At 39.6% G+C, this 17,503-nt stretch overlaps 1 protein-coding gene across 2 annotated transcripts in view; it reads left to right on the top strand.

Annotated features, from left to right (window-relative positions):
• MTHFD1L (methylenetetrahydrofolate dehydrogenase (NADP+ dependent) 1 like) overlaps positions 1 to 17,503 on the top strand; it is a 158,315-nt gene that overhangs the window by 62,694 nt on the left and 78,118 nt on the right. For both annotated transcript variants that reach the window (XM_075748402.1, XM_075748403.1), the window contains exon 20: positions 1,842 to 1,953. In XM_075748402.1, coding sequence (XP_075604517.1) covers positions 1,842 to 1,953 — 112 coding nt within the window. The remainder of the gene's footprint in view (positions 1 to 1,841; positions 1,954 to 17,503) is intronic.

Genomic DNA, 17,503 nt, shown 5'->3' with positions numbered 1-17,503 from the left:
GTTTTACATAAATATGTAAAATCCCAATTGATGCTGCAATATGTGGTCATTAGCAGATAGAAAACAAGAAAAAAAATCCTAAGTAAACATTATGAAGTCAGTGTGTTATGATGATGATAATCTGCATCATTCCTTTTGTTACAGGACATGGTTTCTAGTTTATTTACTTTTTCTGCTCCAGTTCCACTGTTTCTTCTCTAACACGTATGAGGCAGAGTTGTCTTTGGATTGTAGCTTAATTGTCTAGGTTTTGGAGAATATCCCCTGCCCATATGTATGCATATTCTCCTTTTCCATTCTTGATTTTAAAAAAAAAAAAAAAAAAAAAAAATCCCCTGCTTTATTAGAACAAACCTGAAGCTTGATGTGTCAGTGGATAAAAAGTTACTTGTCTTCTTTGCTCTGAACAAAACAATTAATTATGTATAATTACTTCTAGAGGAAGCAATAAGAATAGATGCTTCTTGTTGGAATATTTTATATGACTTGTATTCAGTGTTGCTGAAACAGGAATATCTGTTTTCTATAGTAGCAAGTATTTCATTACTATAATCCAATTGTTCTTGTGTTTTATGGAAAACATGAGAATTTTTGTCTATGTAGGTTTTCTTAAGACACTGGTGGTGGTGGGCAGCAACCAGCTTTTATTATACGGTTAATAGTTTCTAAGTTGTGGTTCATGGGGCTGTTGGATGTGGCCTGCAGCTGATCCACAGAACACTGTCCTCCTTAATTGGTGTTTGTGATCAAAAATTGAGGAAGATGGCCCAGTAGCTTGCCTGAAATTTTGAGGGTTGGCAGTATCTCCTAATACAGAATGTGTGAAGAACATTGATGGAGATAATCTGAAGTTATCTGCTTACCTACTTTTTAAACAACTGAGGTTTTTTAAAAGCATTGACACAACAATGGGGAATTGTTTGCTTAAGTATTTTGTAGTAAGACAGCTGAAGTGACATCCTTCCATCCGATGGTGTATTCTAACTTGGAGAAAAGATAGCAGTTAATATATCTCACCTAATTCTAATCCCTTTCTCTAGATGCTAATTTTCTAATTTCTCCTTTCCTTGTGATGCCTGCCAAAAAAGTTACAGGGAAGCTGAGATTTGCTTGCTCTCTGACAACTTTCCCCATGCCATTACTTTGTTAACTTCTTACCTATCCTTTTGCTGTTTTAGATTGCTCCCTGCTAGAATCTACTCTCCTTGTGTATTTGTACGGTGTCTAGCATAGGGAAATTTGGCTCAGCACCCAGGACTCCCAGGCGCTTGGCCAGCAGTGGTGAATGCTTTTTTCATTGTATATCAGCATCCCCGCTGCACCCCAGCCATGTCCCTTCCCTTCTCCCTCTCCAGCTCTTTAACCATTGACTCTGGTCCCTCATTGCTTCTGCTGGCTACTTTGCCTGCACAGGAATGGCAGTTACAGTTGATGAGGAAAACAGGAGCAGTGTAAGGGATGGAGTAGGGCAGGAGTTGGGCTCTATTTGTGTATCATCTGCAGCGATGCACTTAGTGCTGATCGTAGTACATGTGCCAGAATAGCATGCCACAGCATTAGGGCAGTGGAAGTATGAAACATTAGTACAAGGTTGGGTGAGAAGTTGTGTAAGTTACCTACAGGTTGCACTGCTGTCCGTTACCGTTCTGTGAATGAAGCAGGTTCTGACACCTTGGGGTGTCAAGCACCTGAAATGTACCCAGTGTTGCCAAATTATCTAACTGTGCTTACTCGCTACATGTGCTTTTGATTTATGTATTATCGTGATTAGTCTACAAGAGCATTGAGCTTGTGTTTTTGTCAATCCATTAAATTAATGACATATATTTTTAATCATTCAGGGAACACCAGTATTTGTTCACGCTGGACCTTTTGCTAATATTGCACATGGAAATTCTTCTGTTTTGGCAGATAAAATTGCCCTTAAATTAGTTGGAGAGAAAGGATTTGTAGGTAAGTAATTATTCTGGTTATTATATTATGGTTTGTTGGTAAGTTGGCAAACAGTGATGTAAGTAAACAGATAAAATAGCAATGAAAGGTAAGAATGCTACTTCATTTTATGCTAATAATAATAGTAATCTTAAATAATCATAGAATCACAGAATAGTTTGGGTTGGAAGGAACCTCAAAGACCATATAGTTCCAACCCCCCTGCCATGGGCAGGGACACCCTCCACTAGACCACGTTGCCCAAAGCCCCATCCAACCTGGCCTTGAACACTGCCAGGGATGGGGCCTCCACAACTTCTCTGGGCAACCTGTTCCAGTGCCTCACCACCTCACAGTGAAGAATTTCTTCCTTGTATCTAGTCTAAATCTATGCTCTTTTAGTTTGAAGCCGTTATCCCTTGTCCTATCACTACATGTCCATCTTTCCTGTAGGCCCCTTTTAGGTACTGGCAGGCTGCTATAAGGTCTCACTGGAGCCTTCTCTTCTCCAGCCCAACTCTCTCAGCCTGTCCTCATAGGAGAGGTGCTCCAGCCCTCCTCTGGACTCGCTCCAACAGCTCCATGTCTGTTTTGTACTGGGGACCCCAGCCAGAGCTGGATGCAGTACTCCAGGTGGAGTCTTACAAGAGCAGAATAGAAGGGGAGAATCACCTCCCTAGACCTGCTGGTCACACTTCTTTTGATGCAGCCCAGGACATGGTTGGCTTTCTGGGTTGCAAGTGCACATTGCCGAGTCATGTTGAGCTTCTCGTCCGCCAACACTCCCAAGTCCTTCTCCTCAGGGGTGCTCTCCAATCCATTTTTTGCCCAGCCTGTAGTTGTACTTGGGATTGCCCCAACTCATGTACAGGGCCTTGCACTTGGCCTTGTTGAATTTCTTGCAGTTCACACAGGCCCACCTCTGGCATCCCTTCCCTCCAGTGTGTTGACCGCACCACACAGCTTGGTGTCGTTGGCAAACTTGCTGAGGGTGCACTCAATAATCTTAAAGTGAACGTATACAAAACCCAAAGCACTTCTCTCACCCTGCCCTTTATCTCAAGTGTTCCCATCACCATGTTTAAGATTCACAAGATGGCTGAACCAGTTAAATGACTGGATTGCATTGAGAGAAACATCTTGTAGTTCCTTCTATTAGTATTCATCTGACCTCTCTTGCTAAATGGACAGAAACCATACCCTTTTCCTGCTGAATTATTTCTCTGCCAATTCAGTAAACTCAGCCAAATCAGGGTCAGATGTCCCTGCGCCAGTGCAGAGGAACAGCAGAGGAAAGGTGGTAGAAGAAAGGCTAAGACTGCCTTATTTTGGTGGCAGTGAGCCATTAGGTTGATCCAGCTGTATTGTAAAACCTCGGCATGAGGTCTTCATGTTCCCATGAAAGCATGTGGGTGAGTGGACTCTTTTTATATTAAGAATTGAGCCTGCACAAGCAACAATAGACACATAGAACTTACGGTTGCAGTCACAGGCAAAATAAACTTGTGGCTGAACAGTGAACTAGTTTTTATAAAAATTGTTGTGTGTGTTTAATCTTCAGGATTAATAAAATGAAAGGGGTGTTGCTACTTTGCAGTAGCAATGCCTTTGTAGTGCTACAGCCATTTTCTTCTGTGTCCTGAACACCCAGGTTGGCCTACGTTAATCCTAAAGTTGAACTTTGAGTACCTGTGGAACAATGCTCTTGAAGAGGTGTAGCAATATGAAACATGAGGTTTCTTATGCTAGCGCCCTTAAACTAGCAGAGAAACACATATGTATATGCTTATGTCATACCTACATATTGCTGTAAATTACATAGAGAACCAAATTGCTTCAAAGTACTGTTTCTACTTACATTCATTGGTAATCGTAGAAAGGATGGGAGAGTTGTTTGCATTGTTATAGAATGTATATACTTTTTGTTATGATATGATTCAACCTATATATTTACAAATAGAGAATAGAAAGGTTTCTTATACAAAGTTGTGCACCAGTGAACAAGAAGATAGAGGGATGTCTTCTTACAGAAATCTTTAAAAGTAACAAAAATTAATACCAATAAAAAATAAAGGCTTGAAACCTATTATAGATCATACTGAGTTTGAAAAGAAACCCTACAGAAATACATCACTGGTATTCTCTGAATAGTAACAAAAATGTTGAACAGGTAGAAATTTTACTTATGTGTACTCCATTATCTTGACGGCTTTCTTCTTTTTAAAGAATACTTACTGATTTTCTATTTTCTCATTTTGACTTGTTCATCTTTATAGAAGTAAGTTTCTGATCTCCCTAAGCATTCTGTGTCTAGAAGAAATATTATCCATCCTTTTTTTTTTTAAATAGAGTAGCAAAGTGCACCCAATGATTTTTAGATCCTTGTTAGGGTATTATTAACCACATTAGTTCCTAGAGTCAGGTTTCCTAACCTCCGTCCTTCTGATTCAATGTATTTTGCAAAGATTGTTGGACATTTGCATGTAATCACTTTGTTAGCAAGAGCATTCTTGCAAGGGAAAAGTTTGATTCAGTATGCTGCTCTCACTACTTATGTTTAGGTAGGAGTAACTAGGGAAATGCTGACCTGTGTATGAAAGTAAAGCATTGCAGTTAAGGTGGTAAACATGAGGTTTTCCAGGTAGTCTGGGCTTGTGTTGTGTGTTTGTGTTTCCTTTTTGAAATGCATGATCACATCAAGGAAAAGGGTTGTTTTCTCCTGTGTTACTGTTGTACAGCTCAAGGATCTGTTAATTTCCCTCTGATAATCAAACATCCATTCAAAGTAAGAATATTTAATGATAATAAAATTGGTATTTTGTTAAGCCATTTTTGTTGTTATATGGCTTTGTGGAATGAAGAGCAAAAGAATTTTAGGGTAGCCAACACTTTTCATAGGCTGGGTGAAGTGACTTTGTTTCTGCAGCGAGCAATATTTTCAAGTGGGAAGTCTGGTTTGTATCATCTGAATGGAAGTACGTTGGCCGCAGTCTTGAGTCTTGATCCAGGTTTTGGAGCCCAAAAAGTATCGCCTTGGATTTGGATTCCCCTCCATTCAGTGCTTCCCTCAGGCACTGAGAGCTTATCCTTGCATTTCATGCTTTATTTTGGTCTTATCGACCTGGTTGTCTTTAACACTCTTTTTTGCTTTGTTTGTCTTTGGCCCTAGTTTCTCTGTTGGGAGGCAAAGTGGTGTAGCTGCAATAAAGGAAAACCTTTGTGTGTTGCCAGCTAAAGGCTCTTGTTCAGATTTTATTCTACAGAACACAAATCCCCATTAAACTGGCTTCAAAATGCTCTGCTGAGCAAAGAACTTCAGCATGATTTTTAGATCCTTGTTAGATTATTAAAAGCAGTAGTTCCTAGAGTGATCTAGTTAAATAAACTTTGCAGGTAGTCACAAGTGTAAATGGTTGTTCTAATGGTTGTAATTACCGTAAGCTTTATGGCTTAAAAAAATATATATCATTTCTGGTAGCTACACATGGGCAGAGACCACATGTAGCATTTGCTGGTTTATTAAATACTGTCCTATCCTACCCTACACAACTGACGTCTAAAAGGAGAGCTACGAAGGGAGCACCAGTCCGTGTTGAGGTTACGTCCATACAGGCAGAGAGCGCAGTGCCTTGTAAAGCTACACAGCAAAGCAGTTAGCAAGAAACTCCAGCTCACTCTGCTTGGTGTGGCGTGTGCCTGAATCTGGTACGGCCATTGAAACTTGGTGGGGAAAGCTGGTTCTGTAGTTAATTCAGACAGTAGGAATGCAGGACAGCTATGCTGCCATTCTGTAACTAGCTGAACAAGTTTAGTTACTCACTCTTGCTAAAAGTAAGAATTTTCACTGCTCCACGTTTCTCTCTTGCCACTGTTCTCGTGCAGTTCGTCCTTTCCTCACGTTGGATCTGGCACTCATTAGATTTTTGCATAAGTGACTGGGCTTCATCTTTTGCCATGTAGGTTAGTTGCATAAGCTCATAAAGAGTCCAAGAGGTGCTAGAAATAGCGTAAGGTAAGTGGCAGAATTGCGTGGCTGGGAGAGACATTTTAGGGACCACAAGCTATGAGACTGGCTCTCAGCCTTGTGCAGCTGCATCCAAAGCAAGAACATAAGAAATCTGTGATAGGGTCTGCAATTAAATTAATTTCCTGTATAGTGGAATAATTAATGTACTTATGCTAGCTCACTCACTGTGAGATGGATGATGAGATGTATATAATATATATAATCTTTATATATTATTTTATATATTTATTATTTTATTTTTTACTTAAGCCATAGTTATTTTAGAGCAGAACCTCCTGCAAGGTGTATAGACAGTACTAAGGAGAATAGCATGGCCTGAACTTGCACCACAGCTTCACAAATACAGATATTTTTTTTATTTTTTGTCCCGGCTTAAGCAACCTCCTTCCTTCAGCTGCTTGTTTCCAATCCTGTGCAACCCCTCACTTGCCAGCACACCTGTTTACAGAGCCACGTGATAAACTAAACTGGAGAGTTGGTCTTGATTGAAAACAACTACAACAGAAAAAAATTCCCCTTCCTTCCCCTCAGAGACAGTGGCTGGGCAAACAGTTGTATGTGCGACAGGGGGAAGATGAGATAATGCCACATAAGATGGTGTTTCTTGCTGAAATAAATATTTATAATATTATAGCCTCACTTGGAGTTTTAAAGTGCCAGCAAAGCTACTGTGGGTGCGCTAGCTAATCAGACTGAGCCTGCATTGCCAGAGCAGCTAAGCCTGCTCCTTTCTCAGCCTGTGCTCGACTGTTTTTGCATGACATCCCGGCAGAAACCTATTGCACTTTTTGTTGGCTTAGTTTTCTGCTGACTTAACACAGAAGCAGTTCAGCCCAGAGTCACAAAAACACCGGAGCCGGTGCAGGGGAGGGTGAGCTGGGACAGCCAGCAGCGAAAAACCAATCTGTTGTGTAGATCCCACTGTTTGTGTGACCGTGTACCACGGCCAAGGCAAAAAAAAAAAAAAAAAAAAAAAAAAATCCTCCCAAAATGTTCTTTTTAAATTTATTTTTAAACCTTACTTTCTCTCTCTGGCCTGCATTGCCTGTTTCTCTGCACCTGGAATTGCAACGTGCTGTGCCTTTTGAGTGGGTCGGTTAACAGCGATGTAGACAGTCTGATTTAAAAAAAAATCTAAACAAAGTTTAACCGTTGAATCCTGTTGTGAGCTCTCACTAATTGAAGGCATTCCCTGCTTTAGTTTCGGGTATCTGAATGAATCCCATTCCCTCTTCCCTGAGCCTTGTTGCTACATACAGACAACCCCATCTCGTTGCTCTAATTTCGCTTTATCTCGGTACGAGTTTTGCCACTGAACTTTTAGTGCAGTGTCTCAGCTAGCACTGGGTGGCTTGCACTTGGTTGTCTTCTCAGCCTTTTACTGCTTCAGGCCTGTTTCCCTGCAGATTCCCCCCCTCCTTGCTGTGAGCAGGCATGGCGTGTTGCGGATGGCTGCGCAGGACAGGCGGCCCCTGGGCTGTGTGGGGAGCCGCGCCGACAGGCCGGGAAGCGTGGCACTGCCGCACGTTCAATGAGTGCCGGTCCTCACAGTTGCTATCGGGGCTTTGCAGTCTCTCACGCATCTCTTTAGCCCCTCTGGCAGCAGCCTGAAGTCTGTTTCTGACATTTTGTTTTCCTTTTTTTATGAAAAGTTGCCTGAACTGGCCTATTTTACTGGTTCTACATCACCTGCGTTTGGTTCAGCTCCTTTGTTAAGCAGCAAGGACAGCTGACATCTCAGCATTGGCAAGGAAAGGAGCTCGGACTTTAGGCCAAGTCTTGTGCTATGACTGAGTGGGGAAATATATCTTTATCTGTATTTAGGCAATTACTTCTGTTGGTTTTGTTTTATTTTGAGGTGTTAACCTCTTTCGTTCTCCTTTTCTTCTTCACTGCTGTCCTCTGATGTAGAAATGTCAAATTTGTGGCTGATCCCCAGAAGCTGGTTAATACTGAAGGCCACACCCAGTGTAAATTGCAACTGAAGTTTTTACTGGCAGCCCTGAGGATAATTTTGCCACTTCTGTAAAGCTTTAATTTTGCACAAATTTCTCCTTGTGGTTGTGTTCTTATTTAATGGTTCAGGGGAGTGTATATTGATTTGCTGGAAGTCCTCTTCTGAAATGACCTATGTGCCTCATCTTTCTTTCCTCCATAGTTTCCCACCATTTCTTTGAGGAAGATTTTCATTTTTTCAGAAGCCTCATGGCAGTTTTTGCAAACGAACGTTAACACTTCTCAAGGATTTGGGAAATAGCATATGGGTTCAACCACACTGTAGCTGCTGCCATTTAAGAGCCTCGGTCATGAGCACCACGTGCATGCAGAACAAAAAATAAAGTCCTTGTCCTAGGAATACTTGCTAGTTACTCAAAGGGCAAGAGGTGACAAGTGCCTACTGACAGGCAGCTGGCAAAGCACAGGAAAATGTGCCTTTATCACAGTAGTATTGTCATTCTGCTCACTCAGCAGTTTTCTTTTTTGTGATCATTTCCCAGGGGGTGGGGTGGGAGGGGGAATTCTTGGTGTATTTTGCAAGTAGACAAATGGTGAGAGGTTCTGTAGGTTTCAGGAGGAACGTCTCATGTCAGGGAGAGCAGAGGAAGGACTGCAGAGAAACATCAGTGAGATGGAATTTTATTCTGGTTGCTGATGTCTCAAATGTGTCACTAGGGAAAAAGTTTTTTTTAGAGAGAGGTGCCTTGAATTGCACCCAGAAATGGGGGGACTACACTACAGAACCCATACTAACTTGTCACCCTTCAGGCACGCCATGAAGGCAAAGTGTTTTGCAATCCTTGTTTACTCCTGTGGGCATGTATGCACACAGCGTTGCCAAGAAGGGAAAGGAGGTATCAATAAACCACAAAAAAGGACAGGGAAATTTTGATAACTTTATCAACACAGAATGCAGCTAGTCACTCCTTGTGATGACTCTGGTACTTGGCTCAGGAAGAGGTAATCATTCCAACATCGTCACATCTCTCTGCCACTCATTCCTCCTGTGATGGCTTAAAGCAACAAAATACCCTGTAAAAATCCAAGTTCCTTCTCTGCATCAGTCAGATTGTTTCTTAATACTCTGTTAAGGTGAATAGAAAGGATGAACTATTAGGTTTTTAAGTCAGTGAATGCAGGCTGCCCAAGAGGAGTTTTGAAGGCTTAAAGGATGAAAGAGGAAGAGGCATGAGCTTTCATATTTGTCAGTGTGTCAGAAATTATTGCAATAAAACAACTCAGCAGATTGCCCCATCCATCTCTTTAATCCCTTGAAGGCATTTCAGCTGAGGAAAGGGGTGGCTGTAAATCAGAAGAAAAGTGAAGCATGAATATGTTTTTGGAATCCTAAACCGAAGTCCTTCTGATGTGTTTCTTTCGGGCTTGGAGTACATGTTTTGCGGTTGCTTTCTTTCCTACTCCTAATAAGCATGTCCCATTCAACGCAGAGAGCACACTGTGCTAGGCAAGGTCGAGTGTGACTTTTTGTCTTTCCTGGTGGTGTATCAGGTGACAAGAGGAGGCTTATTGCAAGTTGTTGGTGCCTTTCTTAAAAAAAGCTTTTCTGTTTCTTTCTTTAGTTGGTCCACTTGGTGTAATTGGAAAGACTTTGTTACATGTTTTAAATGGTATAAACTCAAGTAGAAGCAGTAAATTTTTTATAGGTTAAGTAATTGACTCTTTTTATTGTGCTGGTACTCTTGTAGCATAAACTAATGATGCTAACTGCTCTATCTGTTTAGTACACACAAAGTTGTATTTCAAAGGGTATCCATTTTACATACTCTCAGAGCAGACATTGTATAACAACTTTATAAACCACCCTATGAAAACTGTGTTTAATACACTAAGGGAAGAATCTTCAGTAGAATTTTTTTTTTTAATGTCATAAGACACTTAAAAATATTTTCTTAGTAGTAGTCTTTTTCCAAAAAAGGAAATAAACCCCAAATACTTTGGCTAAACTTCTTTTGGCACCAGTAGTACATGTGATATTATTACATTTAAATGTTGAGTTCAAGGATTTCTTTTTAAATTTTTTTTGTTGCTCAATACCACTAGAAAGGGGTTCCATGCAGTGACCCTCCAGAGAGCTTTAATTTTTAAGATTCCATCCAGCATCTTTCTACCTTGTGCTATTTCATCTCTGACTTTGTTGCTCCTTATTTTCACAAGAAACAAACTATAACGCGATTAACATTCCAATATTTTGCTCTTTGAACCAATGTGTTTTTTCTTGCTTAAGTATTAAAGCAAGGCTAAAGGATTTTGTGGTACAAGGTGGTTAACAGCATTATCAGCATAGTGTAACCAGTGTTACTCTGAAACGTGTGTGCTACAAATTACATAAGGGATGTTCAAAATTTCACAGTGTTTTCTCTGATCCCATTCATAGTGCAGCTGCTGAAGCTGTGCTTAGTGCAACTGTGGCAGTGGGGTGTTGAGGAGGAAGGTGATGCTGTGTTAGTCAGTATTGCTGCAAGGCTCTTAAAATCATGGTCTAATAGTACAAGGCAGAGTGGTACCACAAACTGCAAAATAAAGTACCATTACTCCTAGAAGATCTGTGAATTTTTGCCATTCACTTCCCAAGCACCCTTTTTATTGCTTTCTTCACGTTTGCTGAGATAAAAGCAAATTCCATTTCTTTCACCTGTTGACAAAAAACTTCTTTTCCTGTTCCCCTTTGCTTTTAACGTCTTAGCAATTTTTCTTACCAGTAGGCTGGAAAGTCTTCAGAGATAAGATGTCGTGCAACACATTTTCCTTCACTGACAGGACGTCAAAGTTCCTGAAAGCTGAGCTTGCTTACTGCCTTCTCACAAATAATCTGGATGCAAATCATGCATCCCTTGCTTATGGATTGCTGCCACTGAAAGTCAGGTCACAATGAGTTAAATGACTTTCTATTGCAGAAGATGCTTAAAACAGTGTTGAAATAATTTATGAATTATTATGTCAAATGAGAATCAAAACTTTTTTTATATCTTTGTGTGTTCAGAGTCATAGAATCACAGTATAGTTGGGTTGGAAGGGACCTCAAAGATCATCTAGTTCCAACCCCCCTGCCATGGCTACCAGGTTGCTAAACCTGTCCTTGAGAACGTTCTGAGCAACTCCACATTTTCACTGCAGATCTGATGAAACTTTTTCTTCTGACAGTTCTGATCTTTAGGATACATTGCAAAATAAAGCTTTTTAGAAGGAAGATTGGGTAGAAGAGAGCTGTCCTGAATGTTTTTGTGTGTCGGGAAGCATTCTAGCATTGACCTTGGTATCATATGTGACTGTATTTCAGAGTTGAATTAATTTGGAAGCTTGTAAATTATGCAAAGCTAAATTCAAAACTGAAAGTTGATATTGATCGTGAACTATTGAATTATGTCTAATATTACACTGGTCATAAAAAGTGATGTTTTGCCCAATAAAGAGAGGTGATGCTAATTTGAAGAGAAAAGCTCCTAAATTATGGATTGTCTTGTAGTGAGATTTTACATTCTTCCCTTTAAAGAAAAAATAAATCTACAAAGTGTTAGAAATTCACTTGGCATTCCCTCGCTACAAAATGTATTTATAAATGTAAGTTCCCAAATCTGTTGTTGATATCCAGAATGATGAAGGGCAATTTACAGGAATAAAAGAACATGTGATTATAAATCATCAGCCATTTAGCTGAGTTCTCTGCTTTATCTGACAGGCATATCAGATGATCTCCTTCATAAACTGACTGAGCTCCAGTTTGAAACTAGCTAGGATTTTTAACTCTTGCAGCTACTGCTGGTAATCTAGCTGGGTTTCCGCGGCCAGCTTGGACTCATTTGCTCTTGTTCTGTAATAGCGTGTTCCAACTTAGTCGTCTTTTTCTCAGGTGATAATTTTTATACTGACTAACTAAACAAGCACAGCTTTTCTAATCTTTTATAATTAATACTAGGCTTGCCATTCCTATACACAGCCTATCTGCTTTTTTAGCTTCTGCATCTGTTATGGTATTCACTTTCTTCAACATAGGTGCATGCACAGAACTCTGCAAAGTCACTCTTACCTTGCTGGCATTTATCTTCAGATCAATCGCCTTCCCCGCTCCCCCCCACCTTTTCTGTACATCACTCATTCAGTGATTGACTTAATACTGCTGGGCTCCCAGACTCTTCTCTGATGTTTGCAAGTATGAAGTTCCCAAATTGTAGGTCAGATTTTTGTCATTAATCTCCAATAGCAATGGCTGTTTACTAATAACTTGCATTCTGTTTCTCTTCCTTTCTTCCTAAACACCACAGCAGCTTTTTCCTGTGTAATATCCTAGTTCCTCTCCACGTTGGTGATGCTTTCAAACTTTGGCATTGCCAATAAACTCCATCAGTGTTCCTCAGTGTTCCTGCTGAGGTTGTTAAGCAAATAGTAAATGAGAGCCCTCAGGCTGGTCCTCTCTCCTGTTCCCCAGTTCTCCTATTATGGCTGCCTATTCTCCTCATTCTTAATCATGTACTCATCTTTTTTTTTTTCTAGCCTTGCTAACATATTCCTATGTATTGCTGTAGCAATTTATTTTTTTTTCCTCAAGGCCACATTGATAAGATGTTGTCACATTTTTGTTACTGGAGAAGAGTTTATGTCTAGCGTAGCCTGACTCTGGTAGACAAAGGTTATATTTATTTATTTCTTATCTCAATTTTTTAAAAATTATTCTTTTCTTTAAAATCTGTTTGAAAACCATGAAGTAGTGACTCAGATTCCCCCCAACTCCTCTTACATTACTTAAATACAGGTTTTGATACTTTTCAGATACAAGGCATCAAGAGAAAAGGAACTTACTTAAAATGCTGATACAAGCTCTATGGTTTGGTTTTTTTCTTCCAGGACTTTGAAATTCCTGATTCACTCTTTGTTAAGCGTAGTATATTCAGCTCTTGTGTATTTTGTTTTTTTTGTTTCCATCTTTTAATATACTAAGGTCACCTCACTTTGTTAGCTTCTACTTTTTAATATGTGTCACTGAAGATCCTTGCAATTTGTTTTAATTTCCTTTGCAGGCTCTGACGCTCATTGTCGAGTGTAGCAACTCTGCCTTTGTCTTTCTTTTAGAGCTTGTGTAATTAATAGTTACATGTCTTCTACTCAAAAAGGCCACCCCGCAGGATAACAGAACTATATATTTGACTGCCTTTCCTCCTAGTGACCAGGAGTTACCACTGTTCTCAGGCTAGATGTCATGTGAGAGACCAGGCAGGTTAATTAGTACATTTAGAGGAGTTTGAACTCATGCGTGAAGTGATTTCAGTGTGAGGAAAGCAATTTAAATCATAACAATGACACGGAAAATAATGAAGAGAGAGCGTAGCCTTGCATGGTTGTTTTCAAGTTTTAAAAAAAGACTTCACTGGTGGATGGATGCTGCTCTGCACCTCTCTGGCAAAGGAATTAAAAGGCTCTCTCACAGGCTAAGAGCTGTGAAGTGGCAGTTGTGTGTGTCAGTCACGTGCTGAATGGCGTCACACCATAACTGAGCTGGCTGGGTCAGAAACAAGTGGAGAACTGGATGTGCATACGTTATGTGATAAAGCCATGCTTTGTTTTCTTCACACGGGTTTTCAGAGCAGAAGGGAGATGTAGTGCTGTAGTGTTCTGGTTGGGATTTCACGCCTGGGGGACTTGCTGGGAGGACAATGGGGAGGCAGGAAGGGTGGTGTGAATGTTCCTGCTCACTGGCTGCTAACGAGAGCGAGCTGGCTCCTGAGGAGCTGGTGTCTTGGGGAGACCTGTCCCTTCTCTTTCTTGCCCAGTAGAAGATGAGGAGATAGAGCTGCTGAGTCCATCGCTTGTCACCAGCAGCGCAGGTTCTCTGATTCAGAACTCCTGGTCTCGTGGCTGAGGCACTGCAGTGAGGCATACATCTTGTTACCACCTCCATCCTTGACTAGCTTCGTGGCCTTAAGCGAGTAATTTCAGCCTCCATGCCTGCATATGGAATCTCATTCTTCCCAATTTGTTTATTCAGTTTATAAACTTTCTTAGGGGCAAGAACCATCTCACCATAGCAAATGGGAAGATGCCAACCACTACAGTAGTTGGAACTTTAAGGTAACAGGACTTCTGTAGAGCCATGGCAGCTGCCAGTACTTAAACATGCATCAGGAATTCACTGACAAGCTGACATGGTATTTTAATGCTCTCTATGCTGACCTCTTCTGCAACATGTTAGAGCTTAACACAACTCTTTCCTCTGTCAATGGCACTCATAAATTAGAAGTATGGAGTGTACAACTGTTAATGGCTATCCATTATTCTCAGTCTTGTGACAGTTATCCAGAGGTAAAAATAGATAGGAAGGATCCGTCATTCATTCAGAAAATAGAGGCACTGCCCAGTTCCTGATAAATAAAATACCATTCTACAGAGTAGAAACTGATGACATTGCAACTTCGGTCCTATTTATTTTCCCTTCACTCACCAAGTTAGCAATCTTACCTAGTTTTAAAACTCCTAACTCATAAGAAGCAAATAAGCAGTTCCTTTTGTTCTTTTGTTACCTACTGGTTGTCGGCCTTTTATTTATAAGAAGAAAAGAACCAGAGGTTAAAAAAACACAAACAATAAAACACCATATATGCTAGGAAGTTCTCTTAATTCATCACTTGGCAAAGGAAGTAAAAGCAGGGTCCCTAGCTAACAGTGTTACTTTTGCTTAGGGTTATTTGGCAGAAAATCCATCATCCTCTCTCAATTTGTGAGTATTTCATATTGACTTACACCCTTTAGCAAGGGTCAGCAGGGTAGAGTACGCATAAAGAGTTCAAGTCCCATTTCAAAGGCTGAATTTTAATCGTAGTGGATGGTTTATTTTTAATATCATTTGAAAACGAAAGCTCTTTATTAGATTTTTTTGTTTGTTTGTTTTACTGGCTTTTTGATACTGAAATCTAATGTTCTTTTTATGGACTGCTTGCATAAGAATTAGGTTTGTTCAGACATTTCCATCATGTTGGAGAAACGGGTTTTTGCTTTTTATTTTGAGTCATTGTTCTGAATCAGCAGGCAGGAGTGCTTTGTTTTCTGAAAGCTTTCATAATTAAAATTGTTAATAATGTACAAATATAGAAGGAGCAGTGTTTGTTTATATGTGTATTTACTTTGTGAACTGTTGACTTAAATCTTCAAGGCTCCAGAGAAGTCAATACAAATGTGAAATGTGGTAAGGGCGTAAATACATGTATTGCCATTTTTGATTATGGTAATTATAATTGGCAGAGTTTTAACATAATCTAGTACAAGTTTATATTTAGCAGATTTGATTTTCAATTTCCCACTGGTATTCCATAAACACATGCACACTGAGAACTCAGTTAATAGGTGTTTCAGGGAGAAGTGTTCAAAGCTACATTGTTGTCTTTGGGATCAGAACTCTGAAATGTTTTCGTCTCCTCCTGTGCTACCCTCTCTACCAGCCCAACTGAAGTAATGTCATGGCTTGGGGAAAAGGTGAAGGTATGTCGTTAGATGTTCTCGGAAGAAAAATGCACATGCAGAAGGTTCCTAAGATTTTTATTTGCCAGTGTTTTGTTTTGCCTCATAAATTTTATGAAATACTCTATGATAAGACAATATAAAAGAAACATACTGTGATTTTTCAGAATGTATGCTGACTTCAAATTGTTGGGGGTTTTTAAATTTTCAAACAACAAACCATATGTGTTATTCTATGCTAGGAACTTGTAAATAATTTTAACAGAAAATAGTTACTCTTCTTGTAAACAGAAATTAAGTTTGATTACATATCTGATCTTATGACTAGTGGGATTAGCTTTAAAGAAAAATATCAAGAATTCATGATTAGGGATATAAATATGTTTCTAAACCATTTCTAAACATGTTAATTAGATTGCAAATAATACTAGGTTATGTATGGCCCGTATGATTTGTTAATAGGAAGTGCTACTTTGGCAAATAGCCAAAGTGCTTTTGAAGGTCAGATGTTGACAGTATTTGAAAGTGTTTGGAGACTGTTCTCTGATTATATAAAATAATGCATGAAAAGATTAATATCCTAAATGGTGTATCAGGGTCATTTTATTTTTGCAGTTTTATATAACTGCTGTGTAATTAATTTAATCCGATTAAGATTGAGAAATTAAGATTAGGTTCAAATATAGTAAAAGAGATAAATAGGTTACAACTATTTTTAAATTTTGGGTGGCCTATCTGTTTTTTATATGGTGGGTCTTTTTGTTGGTCCCTTTATGCTTGATTTGCTATTCTGACAGCTTTATTAAAGCTGACAGTCTCAAACTCTTCAATTTTGCCCATGCTTGTAATGTATCTTCAACTTAGCCCCAGCTGCAAGCTCTGAGGGGGAATGAAGCTTCAGGGACCGACCAGATGCTTTACATGCATGAGGACGCTGCATCTATCTGCTGCCTCCATCTACTGCATCTCAGAGCTCCCAGGAGGCTGGGTAACAGCTCCATAAATCAAGGGTTGCAGGTTCAGCTTTTACTGCAGCCAATTAGGAATTCAGTGTATGATTCGGGGTCCTTCACTGCATGAGAAAGCACAAAAATGCGGGGGAGGGCCAAGGACAAAAGAGTAGCTGAGATGACAAGATGATGGGCAATTATGAAGAGGAACTGAAAAAAAACCCAACCCCTAATAAAGTATAATCTTTAGTAAAGGGAGATCTACTAATAATGTAGAAATATTTCAGAAATGGTAATGGGTAGTTTGCAATAGCAGTTCTGTTGCCTTGATTACATGAATTGTGGTTAAGTGGAGAAATTCACAATAGGCATTAAAGAATTGGCTTAGTCATGAGCAGTTGAAAGGATTTGGCTTGTAAACTAGCAGAATTATGGATTGGTTTGATTTTGATTTTGGTTTTGGTTGTGTTCTTAACTGAGAAATCCATGTAGGAATATCCTTCTCCATGTGGGATTTGTTGGTGTGTGACCTTAGTACCTTCACTCTCCTCAGTTTGTAATTCTTTCTATAAGATAGATTACACATATGCATACACATATGGTGCAACAGACACAGTTATTTTCCACAGAAATTTTAACCAGCTGAGTCCTTTTTCCTCATCCAAAAATTATAGGGTAAACAGTAAATACATATTAATAAGTTTGACACAAGCCATCAATCTTACACTTTGAGTAGAGGTTCAAATACTGGCTTTGTAGAGTTTATTTAAAAATATAGGCGATTACATCCAAGCTAATGACTATCTGCAAAAGGTACTGGAGAGCTGACATCTGAAAAGCTTCCACAATTTCCAAGGTTGCTCCTGCTGTATTTCTCCATGCATGTGGCTATTACATAAAGTTTGAGCAGCACAGTGAACTTCACATGCCTGCTTCTTTTACCCTCGTCTGCTCTTCTCTGGCTTATGCTGCGTGTGCTCACTGCTAGGCATTTTTTCCCACCTCCTAAAATACTACTAACCGTATCTGGCACTTTCTCTCTCTATGGAAAGTCATTCTGTATATTGATACCTTAAATTCTTTATCTGTTTGAAACGTATTGCACTCTTTGTAGAATTTCCACCAGCACAGA

This window comes from Balearica regulorum, chromosome 3 (assembly GCF_011004875.1).
Source record: "Balearica regulorum gibbericeps isolate bBalReg1 chromosome 3, bBalReg1.pri, whole genome shotgun sequence".
Taxonomy (NCBI): Eukaryota; Metazoa; Chordata; class Aves; order Gruiformes; family Gruidae; genus Balearica; species Balearica regulorum.
The sequence above is the reverse complement of the archived record's forward strand: the minus strand, read 5'-3'. Positions and strand labels throughout refer to the sequence as shown.